At 37.5% G+C, this 23,923-nt stretch overlaps 1 protein-coding gene across 1 annotated transcript in view; it reads right to left on the bottom strand.

The window, feature by feature from the left end:
* Positions 1-23,923, bottom strand: part of RXFP2 (relaxin family peptide receptor 2) — a gene marked incomplete at its 5' end in the record, with an annotated part of 62,675 nt that overhangs the window by 18,270 nt on the left and 20,482 nt on the right. The window contains 9 exons of the mRNA XM_081308640.1: positions 2,225-2,296; positions 3,237-3,308; positions 6,034-6,105; positions 7,139-7,210; positions 8,787-8,858; positions 9,479-9,550; positions 17,632-17,703; positions 18,915-19,020; positions 22,398-22,475. Of these exons, the coding sequence (XP_081164766.1) occupies positions 2,225-2,296; positions 3,237-3,308; positions 6,034-6,105; positions 7,139-7,210; positions 8,787-8,858; positions 9,479-9,550; positions 17,632-17,703; positions 18,915-19,020; positions 22,398-22,475 (688 nt within the window). The remainder of the gene's footprint in view (positions 1-2,224; positions 2,297-3,236; positions 3,309-6,033; positions 6,106-7,138; positions 7,211-8,786; positions 8,859-9,478; positions 9,551-17,631; positions 17,704-18,914; positions 19,021-22,397; positions 22,476-23,923) is intronic.

The following is a 23,923-nucleotide window of genomic DNA, read 5'->3' as shown; positions in this document are numbered from 1 at the left end:
GGTGGGGTAAAAGATGAGCAGCTTTTTTAGGTGACAGTAAAGTGTGACAAGAGAAACAAATTCTTGGAATTGAATGTTGTCTTTAGGAGTGGTCCAACATGGGTAAAGGAGAAACAACGTGGGGGAAACATAGTAAAAGTGAGACTGGAAGTTCTTGGAGATAAGATGGGAGGGTTATGAATATACTCCAAGGCAGTCTTCTGCAGAACAATTTCCAGGCATCAGAATCACTGAGGTTTCTTAGAAAGATCCCATTTTCAGGTATCCAACCCAGAGTTACCATATCAGAATCTCAGGGAGGAATCCTGATAACTTGGATTTAAACTAATAAACCTGTGATTCCTCTGCACATTAACATTTGAGAGCCATGTCAGGCCAAACATCAGGCAACAAGGAGTGAGGACATTGAGCAGGATAATGGCATCTTAGGCTCTAAGTCATGGGATGACAATTACATCAGGAACAGAAAGAAAGGCTGAAATGCTAGAAGAGAGAATAGAGGTAAGAGGCTTCTTCATGGCCAGGTGAGAGCTGATGAAGACTTAACAGGGATATTAGCATGGTTTAGGGTCTGGGAAAACAGCATATTAAGAGAAAGCAGAGGACCAGGGAGCAGTCTTCAGGCTTGGCTGCCAGGGAGGATGCCACAGCCACGTGATGGCAAGTCCAGGTGAAGGAGCTGGCAATGGGGTAAGATGTGCTGCTACTTTAAACAGTTTGCTTTTGAGGTGATTCTCATGACATCCGAGCACCAGGTCCTGCGAGGTAGGAACTCTAATCTGGAGGTCCAGAGAGGAGGAGCATACCTGGATCCTGGCCCGGAAGGAGAGCCACAGGTGTGTGTGGGCCAGAGAGAGCAAGATGGTGGTGATCTCGTAAACCTAGACACTATCCTTGGAAGTGTCAGATAGAAAAATAAAGTACACTCTTCTGGGGGAAAGAATTGAGGGGCCTCATGTACTTATGCTTATTCCTCCCCAGGAAGAATTTGATGTTATGATGGCAAATTATTCAACACTTGTAGAATCAAGACTTGTTCAAGTTTAGTCTATCGACTTCTGAATTTTTTGAAGCTCAGAGCAAAGTGGATTGAACTGGATAGTATACTGGTGGTCTTAAAATCAGCAAGCTAGTATCTCTTAACTGGGGGGATCTATCGACATATAAAATAAGATGAAGATTAGGGAAATTTTCAAAATAGAACTCCAACTCACTGTTTCCTTAAGTTTACATATAAAATAAGCCCCTCTTTGTCTTGGGCTGCTGCCCACCCCACCTGTAACTCAAGTCCAGAGACTGATGAGGAATGGCCCTTTAAGGAAGTCTGTTCTTAATGGGCTACTTTTAATTTTTTTGTCATAAAATGATAATATTTTTCATTATGTAGAGCCTTGCCTATTCTAGTTACTTAGTAAATATTTATAGATTTGATTGATCATAATTGTTCATGAATTATTTTTTAAAATTACTTTTAAAATCACATTTATTTATTTTTTTCTCCAGTCCTTTCTGGATTAAAAAACAAGATGTAAAAAAAAGGGAGAAAGAGTTTTTTAAGACATTAATTTCCATTTTAAGGCCCCACTTAGAAGGACCAGTTCTTTACCCTAGTTGCTATGATTTTTAGTTTAATAGACAAATGAATTTTAATTTCCAATGATAACCATTATGTGTGTGGGGGGGGCAAAGCAAAAAGTTTTATATTTATAAAACAAATATTTGAATAGAAAAAGTTATAGGAATTCCTTGAATATTTTTCAATTTTTCAATGAGCCCAATCCCTGTGCTACAAAAGTCATAATTTCTCAAGAGATAAGAATTTTTATTCCTCATGCAATTATTATTAATATCATTTCAGTCAGTCCGTTATTCATTCAGCAAGCATTTTACTGAAAATTAACTATGCTCCATCCGTCAGAGATAAATGATCTCTGTGTTTAAGAAGATCTGGAAAACTCATTTACTCCCAAACATACATACTCATGAAATCACCCAAAGAAAATAGGTAGGGGAACTAGAGTAGGCTAACTCCATATTAAGCCCACTGTCTGATTTTAATGTGCTCTGACCTTTAGGATCATGTTGATTTTCTTAATTGAATTTTAACATCCAATAGTCTACAGGATTTTGATTGCCACTAGTGGAAAAGCAGTCTCACTAGTCATTTAAGCTTATAATCCTGGAAGAAGCAATCATATTCTTCCTAGTAGACGATGCTACTTACAGTTCTCCTAAATTTTTTAATGAAGAAAATGTCTTCTCTGGAACAAAATCAATTTGATTTCTAGGCAGAAACCTGTAAGACATGGTGAGAGTCAGCACCGTGGGTTTGCGTCTGCTGTCATAAATCAGTCATCGTTGGGAGATGCCACTGATCCGGCTGTAATCTAATAAGCCTCCTTTGAGATCTCAAAGGGAGGCATCTTCTGGTGTGGAACCTGAGGCAGGAATGTCTCCCTGACTCTCCAGGAAGCGCTCCTATGAGCAACTGGAGCTGCCGGTGTGGTCTGTAAACCTGCACTTGGTTTGGATTCTGATTGTTTTAGAAAGTGTCTCTTTCTCGTCTTTCTGCATCATTCTTTTCTCCAATCACCCATTCAATCAGCAATCGTTACCAAGTGCTTACTATCTGTGGAAAACCATAATTAAAACAAACACAAAATACTTGTGTTTTTCAGCTTACCAGTGCAAGATGTGCCAATTGACCAATCCTTCTGTCTTCCCGCCCCCAGAACAAGCATAAGCAGCATTCAGAATCACCAGTCAGAATCTTTGGCCAATCAAATACGTTAGGTTATTTTCCCTTTAGAATAAGATCATATATATATGCATATACTTTATTTTTTCCTTCAGGAAGAGAGATTTCAAGTGATAAGAGTCTTTGGCAGTAATTGCTAATCCTTGTACACCTAATCATATTAACATCTCATTTCACTGCCAACCTTTGGGTTAGGAAACGAACTTTTGGGAACCAGGGCAGCTGATAGTGTACACAGAAATGACAACTTCCCTCAGGATCAAGGAGCCAGCGGAAGACCCCCATGGTGGGCAATTTAATTGAAGTCTCAGCTCCACCATCAAGATCAATAAATCAACCTGTGCACTCTCCTACTACAGCAGCTTCAGATCAAGGCTGCAAACAAAATCCTGCCTTAACATTCATTGCCAATTGTTTTCCTCAAATTTCCAAATATATCAGGTCTCTCCTCATTTACTGAAGTTCATTGGGTACTTACAGCACGGTGAGCGCATCGCAGGACAGAAAGGTGGAGTTCGTAAGATACTTGATTCGATTACCTTCCAGGTCCCTGAAAGTCATGGAGGGAAAGTATCTTGAGTATTTTTGTACAAATCATATGTGGACAGATACATTTTGTTGACATAGCTGTTCTGAACTTTGTTTTTACTCCAATCCAAATTTTACTATATTTTTCTTATAATTGTTGCAGGGCTATGTAATTTATAAATGCCTCTTTTCTCTTTCCAGTTAATGTTAAAGCTTAATAAAATTGAGGAAAAGGGCAGCCTAACATTTGGTAAGTGTCTCTCTGTTCTGGACACCACATTATCAATGATAATATTGTCCAACCATCATATTCTGCCTCAGGTGCTCTTCTGCAATCAACACTTGAGGAATCTGAGATGCTTGGAGGTTCCTTTTCCACCTGGTCATGCATAGTAGGTGGTAGAACTGACCCAAATCAGATCTGTCTGAATCTAAAGCCCAGACATTTAACTGTGCCTGAGGTATCATGGATTATTTTATTCTCACATCCTTCCCAATATCAGGTGGATACTTTTGTTCTATTTTCCTGAAGGAGAGAATCAGATTAAAAAGTTATCTTGCACATACTGAACACCAGCGTCAGGCTATGTGCCTCCTGGTCTGTGTGATGCCAAAGCACAGATTCCTTCCCCTATAACTTCAGTGATGCCACGGTCCAGTGTGTTGGTGCTCATTGTGTGGCAGGAACACAGCCTTGGCACCACCGAGGAATGTATTACAATGGCTCATTCTCAGACTCCACCCAGACCTACTGGGTCAGAAACTCTAGGACAAAGTTCCAGCCCCCTGGGTCTTGGGAAGTCCTCCTGTTGTCTGTGATTCCCATTAATGTCCACAAAGCACAGGAGGAAGATGTCATTCTGCCAGCTGATTCCTTAGGACAGTGGCATCCCATATACTCTGGAAATGCCACCCAGAACCTTTGTGAAAGGCAGTCTTGCTTTAAGCAGTGCAGGGGAGAAAAAGAAAAAGTCAACTTTCCTGCCAACTTATATTTATAGTCAACTTCCTGTAAATTCTCCAAATAGGACAATAGCTACATTTCTGCTTCCGAACTCTTCTCATGGTCACACTAAAATCATACAACTCTATATCATGTTCCTTTAAATCCAATTTTAAAACCATTGTAAAGATTTTTGTAGGAACTCAATATTATTTTTCCATTTGAAAAGCTATGATTAGGTACAATAAATGCTACACTCTTTTCGATGTCCAAGTATTGCTGAGAAAAACAGGAAAATGTTTTTCACATTCTCACCCTTAGAACACTTTGGAGTCATGAAAGTAACTATCCCACTTGAAGGCAAGTGAAGGGGGAGAAGAGGCCAGACCAGTACAAGTTTTCTCTTGCCCTTAAGTGGGAGCAATTTGGATGTGACTTCTCACTTTTCTATTTTCTGGGCATAAGGACTCTTTCTCATTTGTGATCAGGTCATCTTGCTAAATCTGTATTTTCACTGGGCATCTATTTTCTCCCATGGTGGTTTTGGGAGCTTACGGTGACAATGAGCATGCCGGGAACTAGGGCTCTAAGGCTGGCTCCTGATCTCCTTGCTGTCCTTCCTCCCATTGGCTGGGAGGCCAAGCAGCCTGGGGCCCTGATATTCTCTTGCTCTTTCCTGTTTATTTCTCATTGTGCAGAGGTTCTGTGCCTAAATACTTTCCCACTTATTCTTAGTTTTCTTCTCATGCTTTTCAGACCTTATTTCTGCTTTTAATAATGGCACACTTTTATGGGTCCTCTAGTATTTTAAAAGGCTTTTGATAATAGATATAAACTTAAGTACATAGAAATAAAAGTGAGTAAACACAATACTGCCTAATAGAGTTTAAAAAGAAATTTTTAGTTCAGAGAAGAGTATCATTTTATGGGTACTAGTCCCTTGACTGGGTTACAAGAGGAGTTCTGGGGGTTAGTACATTCCCTATTTTTACAAGGTGGGAAATCAATGGCTGTACCAGCCTCGCTGTTGTAGGAGACCATTAAGATTCATGTGGCAGAGAATGGTGGGTAGGGGTGGTGAGGCCATAGTGTAAATTAAAGGAGTCTTTTATGTATGAGTAGCTAATATTCGTATTAGCAATGGCTTGGCACATCCATCGAAGGTTTACTGAGTACCTACTGAGTCCAAATACTGGGGTACTGAAATCAAATATTTCATTTCTGTCCTTAAAGAACTTAAGAAACAATAGAGGAGAGATGAACAAGTAAACCAGTGATTATATGATCATATACCCTGAGACAGCTGGGAGAGGTAGAAAATGGGGGCACAGTAGTTTTGTAAGAGGTGCAATGGAAGTAAAAACGCAGCCACAGAAACTGGCTGGAATGCCAGGAACAGAGTCCCCAGAGGTGATATTTCAGTTGACTTTGGAAGGAAATGTTGGAGTTAGCCAAAAGAATAAGGGAGCCAGAGCTTTCAAGTTCAAGGAACAGAATGTACTTAGGGAATTGGTTGCAGAACCAGTGGATCCGTAAATCCGGAAGGAAAGGACATTGGAGGAGGGGCAGGAAAAGAGATTACACGGGGTAAGAGATGAAAAATAAAGGGTGTTGGGTGCTCAGGGAGAAGGTCGAATGTCACTCTTGCACCTTTGGGAGCCCTCAAAGGATCTTAAAACTGGGAAGTAGCAGGATTAGATATTTGATTTTGGGAAAAAAATAAGATGGACTTTCATGAATGAATTTCGTGGCTAGTTTTTGTATTCTGGAGAAATAACAAATTGAACCTTGAATGAATACTCACATCCAGTTGAGTTGAGGCATTTGGGTGCACATCTGCGTGGGAAGGGCCTCTAAGTAGTTATTAACCATAGATCTTTACATAAAGAAAATATTAGTTAGAAACAAAATTATATGACATCTTAAGAACAGTATTTTTACTATTCCACAATTTAGAGATTTGCATGCCAAAATGAATACGAAGAATGAAGACTTTATACATAACTACCCCTTCAAAGTGGTCTTTAAATAGGTGATTGGCAAGAACTAAACAGCAGATGTCAAAGAAGCCATGAATGAGATATATCCTAATATGATGTGAAACAAAAGCATGTATATAGTAGTGATTTTGAAGTTCATGATCATTTTCCATGTATTCCTTAAGTTTGAAATCATTTCCAGTGCCATAATCCAATGTTTCTTCTTAGGGGAAACATTAATCATTTGTAACATTAAAGGGCCATATTTGAAACCACATTAAATTTAAGGAATGACAGTGGGGGAGACTTGGGAGAAAAAACAACTCGGGAACATGTGAAGTCTCACGATTAATTTATGACATGGTGGTCCCTTTTGACAAATGGAAAAATAATGACGCCATATGATTAACTGTAAAGAAACATAATAATCTCCTGCAGATGAATCATTACAGTATATTAATAAACAGCAAAAACATAATTATGAGAACAGCTCTGTTGGCAGGGCAAAGATTCTGGAATTTCCAGTGACTTTTTGCTGAACAAAAGCATATTTTTCTCTGTTAAATATGAAGTTGGAGTCAGGCTCCTGGGAGATCCTAATAGATTTAAATGTAGTTAGGATATAATAAAAATGAATAGGATACAAAAATGAATCTTTGGTCAACTACTACAAATAAAAACATGCCTCAGGACTTTAAGAAATGGAAGGGGATCCAAAAACAAAATGTCAACTAGTAGGCCTAAAATATACATTATAATCTAGTTAGATGTTCCCTTTGAGCCATGGGCAAGAAGAAGGAACACAGGAAAGGTTATGACTAATAAAATTTTTAGTGGATTTGAGGTTGTTTTAAGGCTTTTTCTTTAAGCTAGTGTTCAATTTCATTGTAATTTGCAGACAGATATATTGAAAGAGAGATGAACACTTACAGGAAAAACAAGGAATTTAATCCAGTAAACAACTGCTGTGAAATCCTGGTTATTGGATTGTCGTCTAGAATTCTGACAAAACATATCAAAAACATTTCCAATGTTAGACACACTTCTGAAATAAAACCAGAAAAATAAATAAATAAATGGTCCATTCCCATCTTGCCTCCTCAACACCTGGCCTACTCCTCCTTGTTCTTCCGCATTTGGCCCATGTATTACTTTCCCGAAAGCTCTTCCTTCACCCCGTAGCTAGAATATCACTTTCCTCCAAATTTCTGCAACTTCCATCCCATCACTTATCAAGTTGGAGCCTGATGGTTTGCTTTATTTCCCTGTATCTACTTTCTGCTAGACTTACAAGCCCAGGTATTTTTATCCTTTATCTCGGAGAGCCTGGTCCAGCATAATTCACACTTATTGGGTCCATAAATGCTTTGACTATTTGATTGGCTGAATGGAGAATGAATGCAAAAATAATCTTTAGGAAATTAAGAGATGGCTCTTTGGTCTCATGATATATTTAACAAGATCTGTACAAATGAATGAACGGATGTGATAACTATTCATAAGGACTTGGCAGGTGAAAGAGTAAACATATTTGTATATTCAAACCACTGTCTTAAATTATATAGAGTATTTTCTGTCTTGTAGAAGAAACTAGACTATGGGGAAATAGGTCACCTTCTCTCTTGTTGCCTTTGAAATCAGGTGTTATTTCCTAGTATTCTGAGGAGTCCCAAAGGGTAGGAAGTAGAAAGGGAGTTACAATAAGCACCTACTATGTGCCAGGAGTTTTGCATGTGGCATTTTATGTGTATTATCTGATTTAATCTTCATGACATCCCTCCTACAAAGGAATTATGATTATAGTTTACAGATAAGAAAAAAGAGACCTAGGTAGATTAGGTACATTGCCTGGGAGATTAGGCACTGGGTCAGGCACACACAAGTTCTGGATGAAGCCAAATTCTTGGCTTTTTCCACTGGTCCAGGACAACCTGCAGAAGATGAGCAAACTCACTCAAAGCTTTCTACTGCCCTTTGTTAATTGTCCTGAAGAAAGCAAAGAAATATGCCATGAGAGTCCTAGAGAGGGAGCTAGCGACTCAGTCTGGATAGTGGTGAAATGCCATAAATTACCATATTTTCACTTTTCTCTGAATGCTCTGGGAAGTAGAATAAGTCCTTAACTTGCTTACTTTCTGGGTCAGTGGTTTGCAACAGAGGGCGATTTTTCCTTGCAGGAGACATCTGGCAATGTCTGGAGACATTTTTTAGTTGTCACAACTCTTGGAAGAAGAGGTGTCCTACTGGCATCTAGTAGGTAGAGGCCACAGAAGGTGCTAAACATCCTAAAAATGCACCAGACATTCTGTTTTCCCTGTCTCCCCTGAATGAAAAATTATATGGGTCAAAATGTCAGTAGAATTGAGGTTGAGGAATCCTGCTCTTGGTGAACAGGCTGACTTGGCAAGCCTAATGCTTGGCAATCCACTGTCTAAACTGCTTGGGTCAAAGTGCTCCAGATTGTGTGCCAAGGAGAAACAGAATAATAAACAAGATACCTCCCAAAGCGGAAACAGCACTGTTGTGTATCATGAATACTGTGATCATTTATGAGGGAAACGAAATCTGGGATACTTACAGCCATGTTAGCTGATGTAAGTCTTTGAATACTCCAGGTCTGAGAGTAGTAATGCAGTTGTGGTTGAGATATCTACAAATAGCACGGGTGAGTTAATAACGCAAACTCAATACTCCATTTTAGTCTCATGTAATTAGAATATGAGCCACTGATGATGACTGTAAAGTATGGACATCTGCTTCTGAAAGCATTTTGCTGGCTGAGCAGAGGGGAAGACACCCAGGGATGATCAGAAGCTACAAATAACCACACGTTCAGTGTGTTCAACACGAGGGGCAGGGCAAGAGTAGTGGCCAAAAGTAATGCTCAGGGTATTGCATTATGGTAGAATATAAGAGTACAATAACTAAATATGTGGGTCAATGTTTGTTTTTATTCTTTTTTTGGCCACATCCTTAGTATATTAATATTTTCGGAAAGCATATAGAGATGGTTAGGAAAAAAAACATGCTAAAATATTGTGGAAGTGACCCAAGTTGGAGAAAACAATGTTATAGAGAGTCTTCATATGTTTTCTGATAGTATCTAAATCTTTGAATAATTTTTTAAACATAATAATTAATCTGAGTATTTTGTGATAACCTGTTCCTCCCATTTCTCTACCACTAAGTCAAACCTTGAAAGCCTACCATTCTACCCTTTTAGTTTGCTTAAATTTACACCCATTATTTAATCACAAAGACGTTACTCACAATATTTGCAGATTATATAATCCGAAAAATGCTTTCCTGGATATGTGTCTAAGGCAATTATGCTGAAGAAATCTGTTAGGAATAAGACAGAAGGATCAGGTAATTATGGTTTATGGGCTTTGCTAGTTTATTGAACATGCTCTTCACTTGAAGACAATTTGTGCAATTGGCTTATAAAGCGCAAGGTCCTATTTGCATGTTGGGGGCAGGTGTTGTTAATGAGAGATGGTTTTGAAGTAAGTCAGTGCCTACTGTCTGATAGCACCTGTGCAATGAAATTTGGGCATCTCTGATTTGTACTCTGGTGTGATATGTTGTGTCTGGGTATAATCCTATTTCTACAGGTTGGAGCTATGGCAGCCTCTTGTTCTGACTGGCAGGAGTTACTGGCCATGAGAGACCAGCCAGCCTTTTCTTCGAGATTTCTCTCTCAGCACAGAATTGAGTCTTTAACTCCTCATCCCTCCTCATTCTATTCCCATGAACAAAGGAGGTGGCCAGTTTTATTCTTTTCCATTTCAAGATGCAAAGTAAGAAGCCTAAAGTGAGTTAGTGAGGTGCTCAGGATTCCACCCATCATTGAACTGGGTCTACTGTGCCCTCTCAACTCATAGGATTGTGATTTACTTCACCTCTGAAGCAACTTAACAATATACTATTGATTCAGTAATAGTGCTTTCAGGATTCTCAAAGTAAATAATTTCCATCTCCTAGAAATGAGACAAAAGGAGGAGAGCCTTGAATTAATATTTTTTCTTTTTTGACATATATATTTATTTTTTAGTCATAGGTGGACACCATGTCTTTATTTTACTTTATGTGGTGCTGAGGATCAAACCTAGTGCCTCACGCATACTAGGCGCATGCTCTACCTCTGAGCCACAATCTCAGCCCTTGAATTCATATTTTCTAAAGGCTTCCAGGGGCAGGGATTAGCCACACAAATCATAGTAACTAATTAACATACAGTTTTCTGAATGGTTTTGATTTCTCTTGTTTTGATTTGAATTGATTCCTCAAATATTACACAATATTGTCTTAATTGTCATGGTACTCTACTTCACAGTATAGGCAGAACATGTGCTTATTCTGTGTCTGGTTGCACTTTGAATTTTCTTATAAAATAATTATTCCCTAACAGAGCATTCCAGCATTTGCCTTCGCATCATGAGTGTGGTACAGGGGTGCTAAGTTATTGACAGCCTTAGATCTCAAGGTAGCCCGGTAAAGCCAAGGTTAGCTTCCAGTTACTAGCAAACCCATTCTTTTAGCCCAGTATAAAAAATGTCATTTTCCTGGGGGACCACCATGTGGAAAGGGTTGGTACTACAGAGCACATGTATTACATCTATAGTGATACACAGAGTATCAATTTCAATGCTGAAAATAAACTTGAAACTCAGTGTGACCTTGTGCCCTCCCAACCCCCTATCCCCTGCACCATGTGTGTGGGGAGATGCTTCATAGTGCAGCACAAATACTGCTGTTGGTTTAAGGTTCTGCTATGAACAGGATGAACCGACATGGATCAATATCTGTTTTAGCATTTTCAGAGCCCTTGGACTGATGTAATGAAAGCTAATATGGTGAATTAGGTTACAGAAGCAAATGAGAATAGAAAAAGAATATCATACTCCAATAAAGGTATATTGAACTTTCTTTTAAATATAAAATTCATTACCTAACTAATGCTATTTATGTTTTATTTGAGATGATCAATCGAAAAGTACAATGCATATTTTACACAAATCTTAAGGGATAGGTACAGTTATAATCTTGTGAATTTGACCTTGTGCTTTTCTCTTAGAAGTCAAAGGCAATAAAGAATAAAACCAATGATCTGTATGATTCACCTGATGTGTACAAACTATCTCCCTTCACTGATGTCACTTAAGCTCCTTAATTAATAAAGAGCTTCTACTCCAGTTATCTGCTCAGCTGGCTGGCTGCCTCCACGTTCAGACCTCGAGTCTCAAGTCTCAGGTCTCAGGCATAGACTGCTGAACTTAAACTCCATCTTCAGTATCTACTTTCTTCTTTGCAGAAGAGTAGCTTAGAGAATGAGAGGGGAAATATGGAAACATGATAATTTGGTGAGTGGCGACCTCCTCTTAGCCAGAACTTAGATATGTACCCATTTAATACACTTTACACTGAATGGCTTTTCTAAGAATAACTTACTGCTTCATGAATTCCTGCTGTTTCAGCTGTCAGAATTTTCAAGCAGAAACACCAGGAATTTATGTACCGGAAACTAAAGCAAATAAATGCTTTAAAGACATGCATAGGCTATTTTTTTTTAATGTGACAATTTGTATTCAAGAGCCAGGCAAACACCTTGAATTACATTTTGTTGCCAATGATTGCATTTAACAACAATCCAGTTGAAGAAGGATTTCCTAATTTTTATAAGGTTTGTGTTACAATGAGGAGGAGAACTGCTGTTGGTTTCCATGGTAGCAGTGATAAAGTATTAGAGTCAATCCCATAACTTGTATTTTATTTCTCTGAAAGGTCATCTGAAACTGCTTTTTCTTTCTCAACTTTAGAAGGTCCTGACATTTTAAAAGATTATTAAAGTGAATAAATTGACCAATGATAAAAGCATTCAGAACAGTTAAGCAACATTTATTCATCTGGCAATTAAAGTTTAATTTTGATTTAGGCATTTATTTTACCCAGTACCTACCTGACCTCAATTCTACTGTATTTAGAACATTCCTGACTGGGGACTTGTTTGACATTAAATTCTGTACTCTCTTAGGATAAATTTCAATACAGCCAAAATATGCAGATGAACTTTACTCACTCAATAGACTCAAAAACAGGTTTTTGCATGCCTTTCTCTGCTAAAGCCAAATAAAATCTAGAATCTTTCCCTGGTATTCAGTCTCTCCGATTATGATTAAATGACCTCTCCAGAATATGCTACATCTTCTGTGGAAATTCATTTTCTTTAGGCAAAATGTCCAGTTCACCCTTTTCCCAGCATCCTTTTAGTGTTCTTAGTTTACATTCTTTTGTTCTTTCTTCTAAATCTGATCCTTACCTTCTCTTTAGTCCTGCATGTTGGTTCTCATCCATTGGGAAAACACTGATCCTCCCAATGTCCATAAGTATGTATGCTATAACATCCACGGCAGGGGAGTGGGGTACTATACGGTACTGTGAGGACCCAGGAGGACCTCCAACTCAAAAGGCAGCTATGGTGGCCCAAGAGTGCTTCCTTCACAAATCAAGGATGAATGTGAGGGTTTCATGAAAACGAAATCATAGTTGACCCACCGCATGTTAAAAAATCAGAAAGAAAAGTACTCTGTGGGAAATAAAAATGTACTTCTGATGATACTGTAGAAGTAAGAAGGTCTTTAAGAGAAGTGTAAGCTGGCCTTCTGGGACTTGCTTATAATGTTGTGAGAATGTAAAGAAATAACCAGTTGGGCACGGTAGTGCACGCCTGTAATCCCAGCAGCTTGGGAGGCTGAGGCAGGAGGATTACAAGTCCCAAGCCAGCTTCAGCAATTTAGTGAGGCCCTAAGCAACTCAGTGGTTGCTTAAAAAACAAAAAAGGGCTGGGGATGTGGCTCAGGGGTTGAGTGCCCCTGGGTTTAATCCTCAGTAGCAAAAAAAAAAAAAAAAAAAAGAGGAAATAACAGCATATTTCTCAACTCCTACTTTGTCCCTGTCTCTCACAGAAGGTGGCCTCAGGACTGAGATGAATTGAAAGGCTGTGGAGTTGGGGTAGGGAAAGTCCAAGATAGAATTTGTTAACCAAAAGGAAATAAAGCCCTCTAGTTTGTACAATTTATCTTAGCAATCGAGAAACACCAAAAAACGAGACCATCAAAGCAAGACAAATTCCAGAGGAATCTGGAGCAGCTAGAAAATTAGAGATGGCCAATGTGGTTCTGATTTTTCAGAAGGGGAAGTAGTAGGTTTTACAAGTTATGGTGAATGAGCTCCAAGCAGGCCTGCTGAGCTCCTAGAACAGGCTATGTCAATGTTGCTTTGTGAACATCTCAAAAACAAAGTGAACAGGACGGTTCATGAGAAACAGGACATGCCCGATTAACTTCAATTTCTTCTTTGAAAGACTGACCAGAAAAAACCATGGGATATATACCAGTATATCTATCAGGCACTGACCAGGTGGTTTGTGATAGACAAAATAAAGAATCATATAGTCCTTATCAGAAGGATGATGATGAAGGACATGTAAAGACAATTTGGCACTGTCTTCTTCAATATTTTACTTCATTAGTTGGTTAAAATATTGAGTTCATCTTATTTGCAGATCACAGAAATCTGGGAGGAATAGAACACACATTGGATGATCCAAAAAGGATCATCATTTAGTAAGAAAAATTGAATGTAACAGGATGAAGCTGACTAGTGATACATAAAGGACCCAATACTGCCTCTTAAGTGCTAAGTGTACAAGTATAAGAGGGAGCACATGTAGTCTCAGCAGTGACTCAGATGGCCTAGGATTAGGAACTTTAGGGGCAAGATCCACAGGAGTTAAGGGAGGTAGTTACCAGGGGTCTTCCACATGTCATGTAAGCACTCTACCACTGACCCTACATCCACACTCTGCATTTAAAAGTTTGTTTCTTGACTCCTTTTCTCCATTGTAGTTTAAGCTCCATAAAGAGGGGGCTTTTCACCCTTGTTGTTGACTGCTGTATGCTCAGCGATTGGCCCCTTGTAGGTATTGATATTTGTTGATGGGATGAAGGAACAGGTGGACTTTGCTGGCCTTTCCGCTCCTGCTATCCATCTGGCTCCTCCCTTTTCCTGATACCAGTTCCTGGGGATGGTTGGGTATTTACTATGTTGGTTATTTGGGCTAATGTATGTTAAACTGAGGAGAAAAACCAAGAGCAGTAGAATAAGAGGGACACAGTGGAATTGGGGCAGGGGGAGTTTTTTCTGGGAGTTTGAGGGGGAGTAGTAGAAGGAGCTGAGAAATGAAAGGAAAGGGGATGGGGAGGAAAAGAGGTATAATGAAGCGCTGCTGACTATTGTGCTGCTGTAGGATATTTGAGCAATGCTTGAAAGGGATGTGAGTTATTTTCAAATCAAAGTTTAGGTATTGGATGGTTTCTTTTTTTGTTTCTCTTTTTTTAGTACTGGGGATTGAACCCAGAGTTACCTAACCATGGAGCCACATCCTAAACCCTTTTAACATGTTATTTAGAGACAGGGTTTCACTAAGTTGCTTAAGGCCTTGCTAAGTTGATGAGGCTGGCTTGGAATTTGCAATCTTCCTGCCTCAGCCTTCCAAGCCGCTGGGTTTATAGGCGTGCACCACCACGCCAGGCCCCAGATGGTTTCACTGACGGAAACAATACTCTTGAGATTGGATCATATGGGCTAATGCTTCCTAAGGAGCATAGTCAGAAGGTTTGAGCCAGCTGTCTGACTCTGGACAGACAACCTTTCTTCCAGAATGGGATCCTTATTCCTACCCACTTCACCAACTTTGAGGACCAAAGCCCAAATAAGAACTCCAAATTCTAGAATTCTTCATAAGCTTTAAAAAGTGATATCTAAATGAAAGGAATTATATTTCATCCCCTGTGCTGTATCTTGTATATAATAGACACTTAGTGTTTCTCGATGAGGGTCTCATAATCTCTTTTCTATGAGATTCTGGGAGAAATAAGTTACCTAGGAAGCATTAAATAGCAGCTCACATGGAGAGAACCCCACTGGCTAATGTTCAGGTCATGATGTGGTTCCTGAAATTCTCAGACAAGGTAGAATTAAACATTTACTTGAAGAAGTTGCCAGCTGATCTTGGTAATGAAGGTTAATTACTAGGAAAATATAGGACTTGAATTACTCCAGTGCTTGAATTACTCAGTGGACTAGCAGTTACCATGCAAGAAAGTATTGACATAGAACAAAGTATGATCACTGGACAGGAAAGGACTTTGCCTGAGAAATCTTATTTTACCTCTCCGACCTAATCCTCTAGTGACCCTTCTACCTCCCCAGAAATTGGCTTTCCCCATATTAGGGGGCAAAAGATAAAAGGGTGAATCTGCATGGGTCAGGATAGTATGAGTTGGTACAAATATAGAACAATTTCTTTCCATCTCTAGGTCTTTTTTTTTTTTTAAATAAAAAATAAGCCCTGGTTTGACCATGAGAAGACCCGGGCTGTAATTTTGACTCTTTCACTGTCTGATTGTAGATCTTAGATGAGTCATTTAATCATTGTAGACTTTAGTTATCTCATGTATAATAAGTGGATCTAATTAGAAATTCTTATAGCTTCTATGACACTTGATGATAGAATTGGCTTGACTGTCCACAAAGGCCATGTGTTAAAGGCTTGGTCCCCAGGTTGGAGCTACTGGGAGTTGGTAGAACCTTTACGGGGTGTGGTCTAGTTGGAAGTCTTCAAGTCATTGGGGTTGTTCTGTTGAAGGTGATAGTGGGACACCAGCTCTTTCTTCTTCCTCATTGTCTTTCACTTCTTGATCATGAAGTGAGAAGTTTGGTTCTTCCATGTGCTTCCACAATGATGTACTGCCACAGGCCCAAAGCAACAGGGCCAACCATTCATGGACTAAAACCTTCAAAATACATTTGTCATGGACTGAACCATAATAAGCCTTTTCTCTTTATTAGTTGATTATTCCAGGTATTTGTTATAGTGATGAAGAACTAACAATTTTAACAGCTACTCTGAAACAAGATGCTTCCACTTTTTGTTTCTGCTAGTACTATTTTATTTTTCTCCCTTGAGCATAATTCAGGTATTGCAAGAACAATATTGATTCACAAAATGAACATGCTGTGATTTTAAGAGTTTCCAGGAAGATTAGAAGCACTGTGGTTAAAATTTCCTCTCCAGGGGAGCCTAGAAGCCCAGAGCTAATGCATAGTTACACCCGTGTGACAATGACAATTTTACCACATGTTCTTGGATGGTACAGAAGTCCTAACTGCAGCTGGGATTTACAGAGGTGATCTTCAAACTCAGGTAAGGTTGAGTATCTATGTTCATACGAGACCACCTGATGGACTTCCTTCACCGACTTCCTTTTTTTTTATGAGGGAATCCATCCTTGGGATTCATGAACGTGGAATCATTGTTGGTGTTTCCACCCAAAGATTCAGATCATTTTTGTCTGGTAGTTTATTTTGCAAATTTCATACAGCTAGAAACTTTTTCTTCTATGCTCCATGTCAAAGGATAAAACACAAAGATGAAGATATAAGCATGCACAGCATTAGCTTGCTGATTTTGTTATCTAGACTCATGGTCCTTTTGGCAGGTATAGCTCTCTAGTGCTCCTGGGGTACTGGCCAGACACCAGCCCACCTTACAGAGGAATCATATATGAACCTGTATATTTTTCACCTATTAAATATGAAATGAGGTATCCCATTTTGCTGATAGGAATGTCCTTTCCCTCTATCCAATGCAACTTTTCAATTAAATTGCTTCATTGTGAAGAAGATGGTAAGTTATTCATCATCATAAGGTTGCTTAGTGAGTAAGGTATCAAAGAAAACCATATGCATAATACTAAGAGACAGTTCATGAAAACTGTGGTGGAGATTGATGATTCATCCCTAACCTCCAACAGAGACCACCTCTATATTTCCCAATCCCAGTTATCTTTCTTGAATGATGCTGGAAGCATATTTGCCCTTTCCTTCTCACTGAATTCTAAATGCTGACTATGCACCACTACTTATTGATTTTCTCTTTCCTCAGATATGCTAATGTACTGATTGTACTAGAAATGTGTTTTTGCCCCTATTACCCTGGGGAGGTAGTCTCTGTATCCTGAGTTTTAAGTGATTTGACTGTTGTTATCTATGCTTTCACTACAGTACATGTATTGCCTCTGCATTGTTATTTTCCAAAACTTCTTAAGGAAAAATATGGACCTATGTAATTTCCTATTGAAATATTTATCTCAACTCTAAGTTAACTCTCTGAAAAAGTTTAAAATAAAATCAGTTCAGCCACTTTAAATCATGGAGTGGAAAGATTTCATACTTTTAAATATTTTATTTTCTAATCTTAAATTTACAAACATAAATTAAGTGATAAAGATGATAAACTTCATGTTTCATTTTGTTTTTATAAGGGTTTTCCCATAAATATGCTATTAATAGCTACTTACATCTTTTTAAGTTCTTTGTATTTGGTGAAAACTTTATCTGGAAGACTGTGGATTTTGTTTTTCTTTAGAGACCTAAAATAAAGTAAAGGAGACTTTATTATGGATTTTTATGGCGAATCAGACTCTTTTCTAGAAGCTGCATGACTGGGAAAAGAATATTTGCTGAGGTTCCATGGTACTAAACACACATTTGAACATGACTGTAACTGAAAACTTTTCATTGGAGAATAAAAATTCAGATAGAAAAACAAAGGTACAGTCATGTCAGCTTAGCCATAGGACACATTCCGAAAAGTGTATTGTGAGGTGATTTTGTCACCTCGAACATCAGAAAGTGTGCTTACAAATGGGATGTGTGAAGCCTAAAAGACATACTACTTTACAGTTAATTTTTTTAATAAGTAGAAGGGGTGCATTCTACAATGACAATATAAAGTATAGGATAGCAAATACTTAAACCAGTAGCATAGTCATTTATTATCATTATCAAGTGTTGTACGTGATACATAATCGTATGTGCTATGCGTTCATATGAGTGGCAGCACAGTAGGCTTATTTACATTAGCATTATTGTAGTAGTAGCTGTGCTAAGATATCACAATGACTATGGCATTCCCAGGCAAAGGAATTCTTCCGTTCTATTATGATCTTACAGTACCACTGTTAGACATGAGATCCTTCATGCATCGCATGACTGAAGTTTGCAGATATTTTACAAATTTAGCCAGTTAGTAGAATAAACGAGAGAATCTATGGTGATTCAACTTTTTCTTTTACTCTCTGGATAAGTTAATAAAACACAACAACCAAAAGCAAAACAACCAAAGATCCTAACTAACTCAAATATGCTCAAATGATGATGTGATAGCAGAGTTCTGAGGCTCTTGAAAATTTCCAGCAAAAAGCAGAAAAGTTTGCATGATATGATAGAACTAGCTCATTGATCTTTCATTCCATATTGGATGAATTATAAACATTAACAATGAGATGGCATAAGTGAGTGTGTTTGCTTTTTAACATTTCAGCACAGGCAGATTAGTAGCAATACATAAATCAGAAAATAATTAAAATAAGTGCTCCAGGCCTCAGGCATTTGTGAGCTGAATATTACCAGATCTAATCTAATATACAGTGTTGAAAACATGTCCCTCCTATAGATGAAGCATGCAGAATTCTCTGACGACTGGTTTTAAATGGAATTTATATTATTTTTTCTGATATAATTTCACTGGAAGGTTTTCTTGTGACTTTAGGAACAAATATCATCCCAATACTGTACTCACAGTAATGTCACGTTGGTGGAAATCACAGGCACAGACTGCAGGCCGGCATTTACACATTCCAATTCGGTTTCTTTGCAGTCACAGTGTTGTGGATACTGGCTTAAAACTAGGAGCAAAAAGAGAAAGGTTTTACTTGGGGCAAAAAATGCATTTTTTGTATTTATGACTTTGTTAGAATAACAAGCTTTGTCCTCTTTTCATCAAATACATAAAATTCACATATGTTAAATGGACTTATTTAGTGCATAATAAAAGCAAATAAGCATTCTCTCCTAATAGAGTATGGACTAGTGTGGCTTTCAGTGGTCATATCAGAGGTGTTTAACAGGTGAGTAGAAAGAAGTCACAGACATGTTCAAATAGCATAGAATCATATGTTCTTGTCAATGAAGTTTTTTAGTATGATTGAGTAAATCACAATGGAAATGATTGGGTTAGTTGAATTCAACAGCACAAAATAGATGCTAATAAATTTTTATTGATTAAAACTTATCTCACATTTTTTTCCCCTGTCAGACTTAGAGCTATGAGAAGAATTAGACACAGATTCTGCCACAGCCACTAATGTGCCCTATTAAAATCAATCCAATCAGATATCCTTTCATTTAGGCTCTTTGGTTTTTTTTTGTATAATTAATTTTAAAAAATTTGTTCTTTTTAGATATACATGATAGCAGGTGCATTTTGACAAATTAAATATACAGGGAGTATAACTTTTTGGTGCATTTATATGTGAACATAGGAAAGTAATGTGGTTCTTTGTTTTTCATTACCACGAAGTTGAGAGTAGAAACTAGAAGTTGTTTACAAAAAATTAAAGTTGTGTATAGGTTGAGAAAACCAAAGATCCATCTCTCTGAATAAAGAAAATGTTTTCATAATTTCCTCTGAAGGAACCTACAGAATTATTAAGATAATGGCATACAAAGGAGTATGCCAAAGGATTATTTGGAGGGGCAAGGCCGGGTTGGTCCATGGGACAATCACAGTGTGTGCGTGTGTGTGCTTGTGTTAGAGTAAGAGACAGAAGTGGGGGAAGGGGAAGAGAATATTTCTGGAATCTTTGCTTTCTTCACTAACCTTATGGATATTGATTTGATGCAGTTAACAAAGTGAGATTTGTGAATTTTAAATTTATATTTTTCATTATTTATTAAAATATGATTTCTAGTTGTCCTGCTTCTTTTAGATCACTTTTAAGACAAATGTTCTTTGAACAGTGAATTTAATAGCCAGAAAACTTATTATTGAGTACTTACTTAATGCAAAATATACTTATAGTGTATGAAGTTTAGAAACTATTTTATGTTATCTATAGCAAAAGTTAATGTAGGTATGATTACTTCAGTGTTTGTTCACACCAAGAAGATTATGGTTAAACTTTTAGATTAAAAACCTGTGGTGAGAGACTCTTACTTGATAATAAAAGGATTTTATATGGTCAAGCTATGTGTTGTCTAAACCAGAAATGTGGGTATAACCCTTCACCTTCCTGCCCTGCAGCCCAGTCTGCTTACAGGTTCTGTGAATTTTTTGAAAGGTCTCTTGCATCTCCTTCTACTTCACCTGTCCTTATGGCATTTTCTGGGCTCGAATTCATAGTGTTTTCCAGAGCATTGTAATACACATGGTAATCAATATCTCCTTTTTCATTCTTTCTGTTTAATCAGCATGATTGACACTTTGGCTCAAATAATTTTTTTTTTTTTGTTGTGGAGGCTGTTGTGGGCACCACAGGATGCTCAGCAGCACCTCTAGCCTCTGCCCACTGGATGTCAACACAACCCACTCTGCTGTAGCTTGGATCATCAGCAATGTCAGCCAACACTGTCCAACACAGTTGTCCCAGCTGAGACTTGCTGTTCTCACCCATTCTCTGCAACACTGATGGAGGAATTTTCCTCACATTTATTTCTGATCATGTGTTCTCTCTCTTTATTAAAAAACAAAAGAGAGAGAGAGATATAAAACAAAAACCTAACCCAAACCAACCAAACACAAAGGTCCACAACTTGAGTGACTGCCCATGGAGTATAGCAGTAAGTTCCAAATTGGGATCTATATGAGTCAACCCTTTGTAGCTGAGAAAGAAAATATTAGAATTTTTAGTTACATTTATTCTAATTTTATCATTTTTAATTTGTATACATTATATGCAATTAAGTTTACAATAAGTGAGCTATATATAAACTAGCATTGTATAACATCCAGTCAGTCATCTCTTGATATCTGGGGGAGACTGGTTTCAGGAACCCAATGGATACCCAAATCTGTAGATGCTCAAATTCCTTATATAAGATGTTTCATTATTTGCAATAGAACCTACACACATCCTCTGGTATGCTTTAAACCATCTTTACATTACTTATAATACCTTATGATACAATGAAAATAATTATTATATTGTTTTTTTTAGGGGATAGTGACAAGAAAAAAATCTGTACAAGTTTAGTACAGACACAATTTTTTTTCAGGATATTTTAATTTATAGATGGTTGAATCCATAATTATAACTATGGATACAGAAGACTGATTGTATACTGTTAGTATAGCATAATGTATATCAAATTATATATACCATATATAATATATGCATATAACATATATGTTATATATATTATTATATATAATATGTAGAATAATTATATATAATATTATTATATATATGTTATATATGTATATGTTATATATATTATTACTGCTATGATGTGAAGCATGTGTGGGCTGAGACCACATCTTAGTTATCACTGTACTTTAATACCTAAGGGGTTAGAAAGTATTGAGTGCTTAATATCTTTGTTGAAGGAAATAATGAAAGGGAATGAGAACCTTACTGTTTGTCAAAACTATTCAATATTCATATATTCCTGTAATCATACACTGATACATAAAATAAACATGAGTACAGATGGTCATTTTCTTCTATTATTTTAGTCCCATGGACAGAGGGTAGACCAGTTGGCCAGCAAAATACATTAAACTGAAATTAAAATTCAGAAGCAAATTTATTGCACTACAGTAGTCCCCACTTATTCACAAGGAACACAATCCAAGACCTCCAGTGGATGTCTGATACCATAAATATTATGAAACTTTACACTCACACACACACACACACATATATAAATCACTTTTATTCTATAAATATTTACTAATGTAAAGTTTAATCCGTAAGTTAGGACAGTGAGAGATGAATAATAATAAAATGAACAATTATAACAATATACCATAATAAAAGTTATGTAAAGGAGGTCTCTCTCAAAACATTATCATTATTATCTACAGTGCTGGGAGACAAATCCAGGGCCTTGGGAATGCTGAGCAAGCACTTTACCACTGAGCTACACTCCCAAGCCCTCAAAATACTCATTTTAGACTGCAGTGAAACATAAAGAGGGGGAACTGCTCTACTCATAAAAATACACCCACCACAAGTCATGTTTTTTGAAATGCGGATACTGTCTTTGAACCAATACCACTTACAGCACTCCTGTGTTAATGTCACGTTATTAACATTTCCAAGGACTGTGCCAAATATGGTTGCCCATCCACTAGTGTCACCTGTGAAACGGTGATTAATATGTCAGTTATTCTAGAAATCAGAATCATATTATAAAACAAAAGTATAAAAATTTAATAATGAAATGAAATGAAAATTCGTTTAAGCAATAGAATGACCAATATTTTAAATACATAGTAAGAGAGAAAAAGCTAGGCAAACATCTGTGGGATTCTCCTTTTTTATAATTACAAATATTTCAGATATATTTATCATAAAATGAAGAACACATGTATATTATTATTTTATATAAGTGTCTTGAAGATATCACCCATTTCTAATCCTGATATTTTAAGTGTTTGACCTTAATTTTGAGGACCTCAGAAGAAAATAAAATCTGAATTTTCTTTTTGTCATATATGTATACTGCCCCAGGTTTATGTAGACTCATGCTTGATAGATATGGTAGATTCTGCAAAATTTACATCATCTGAACTTTTAAAATTTTATTTTGTTTGTTGCTGAGGATTGGACCCAAGGCTTTGGGTATGCTAAGCACATGCTCTATTGCTGGGCTAGCCCTCAACTAAATGACCTTTAGAAAAAAGCAAAACCAAAGTGCTTATTAATAAAGGGTAAATTAATTAAATTAATAAATTAATAAAGTCCTGTTGAAAAAAAATATTTACTCAATTTGCCATGAAAAAGCGTCAATCTTCATATGTTCATATGACCTGTTTATTTGCCAAGTATCCTTTTTTAGTGATAAAATCACATTTTTTTTTTACAAAAAGGAGAATTAATTTTGAAGCATCATTACTTGAGCACATGCTATGTAAATGATAAGATCTGTATTATTATGTATGAAGCTTAAGTTCACACAAATCAAAAAGCAAATTTAAGTAATTGCCAACAGACTTCTTTGATCCCTGCAATCTTTAATTTAGTTCTGCTTCTGATTAATATCCTCTATGATTCCACTATGATGCCTTCAGTTGTGTTATAAGCACCTTCAGAGGCATTATTTACTTTGACCTCAGAACATTCTCATGAGGGAGATAAATACCATGTCCCTGATTCTCATGCAGCAAACTGGAGATCTCTTTGAGTGACTTGCTCATTGGCATCCAGAGAGCTGCCTTCAAAAGTGAGCACGTGATTAAGTTCCTACTGTGTCCTCTACTATTCTAGGCCCTGAGGACAGCAAAGCAAGTGAGACGTGGGCCTCTTCCCAAGGTGTTTATGTCTAGAAAGAGAAACAGGTGAAAAGATAAGACAGGTCACTTCAGTGTTTGTAGAGGTAAGCCCGGGGTGCTCTAGCAAGAGGGAGAAACTGCACCCATTAGAGAGTGAGAGAAGCTTCACTGGGGCCAACTGAGTGTGTCCCCTCTCAGGGGAGGGGACTCCTGAATGATCTTAGAGGAGAAGTAGGAAGGTGGGAAAAAGGGAAGATGCGTGAGTAACCCGGGCAGGAGGGTGGATGACAGTCAGACAGCTGGCACTCCTGGTC

Source organism: Spermophilus citellus (genome assembly GCF_964194105.1).
Source record: "Spermophilus citellus genome assembly, chromosome: 1".
NCBI classification, from domain to species: domain Eukaryota; kingdom Metazoa; phylum Chordata; class Mammalia; order Rodentia; family Sciuridae; genus Spermophilus; species Spermophilus citellus.
The sequence above is the reverse complement of the archived record's forward strand: the minus strand, read 5'-3'. Positions and strand labels throughout refer to the sequence as shown.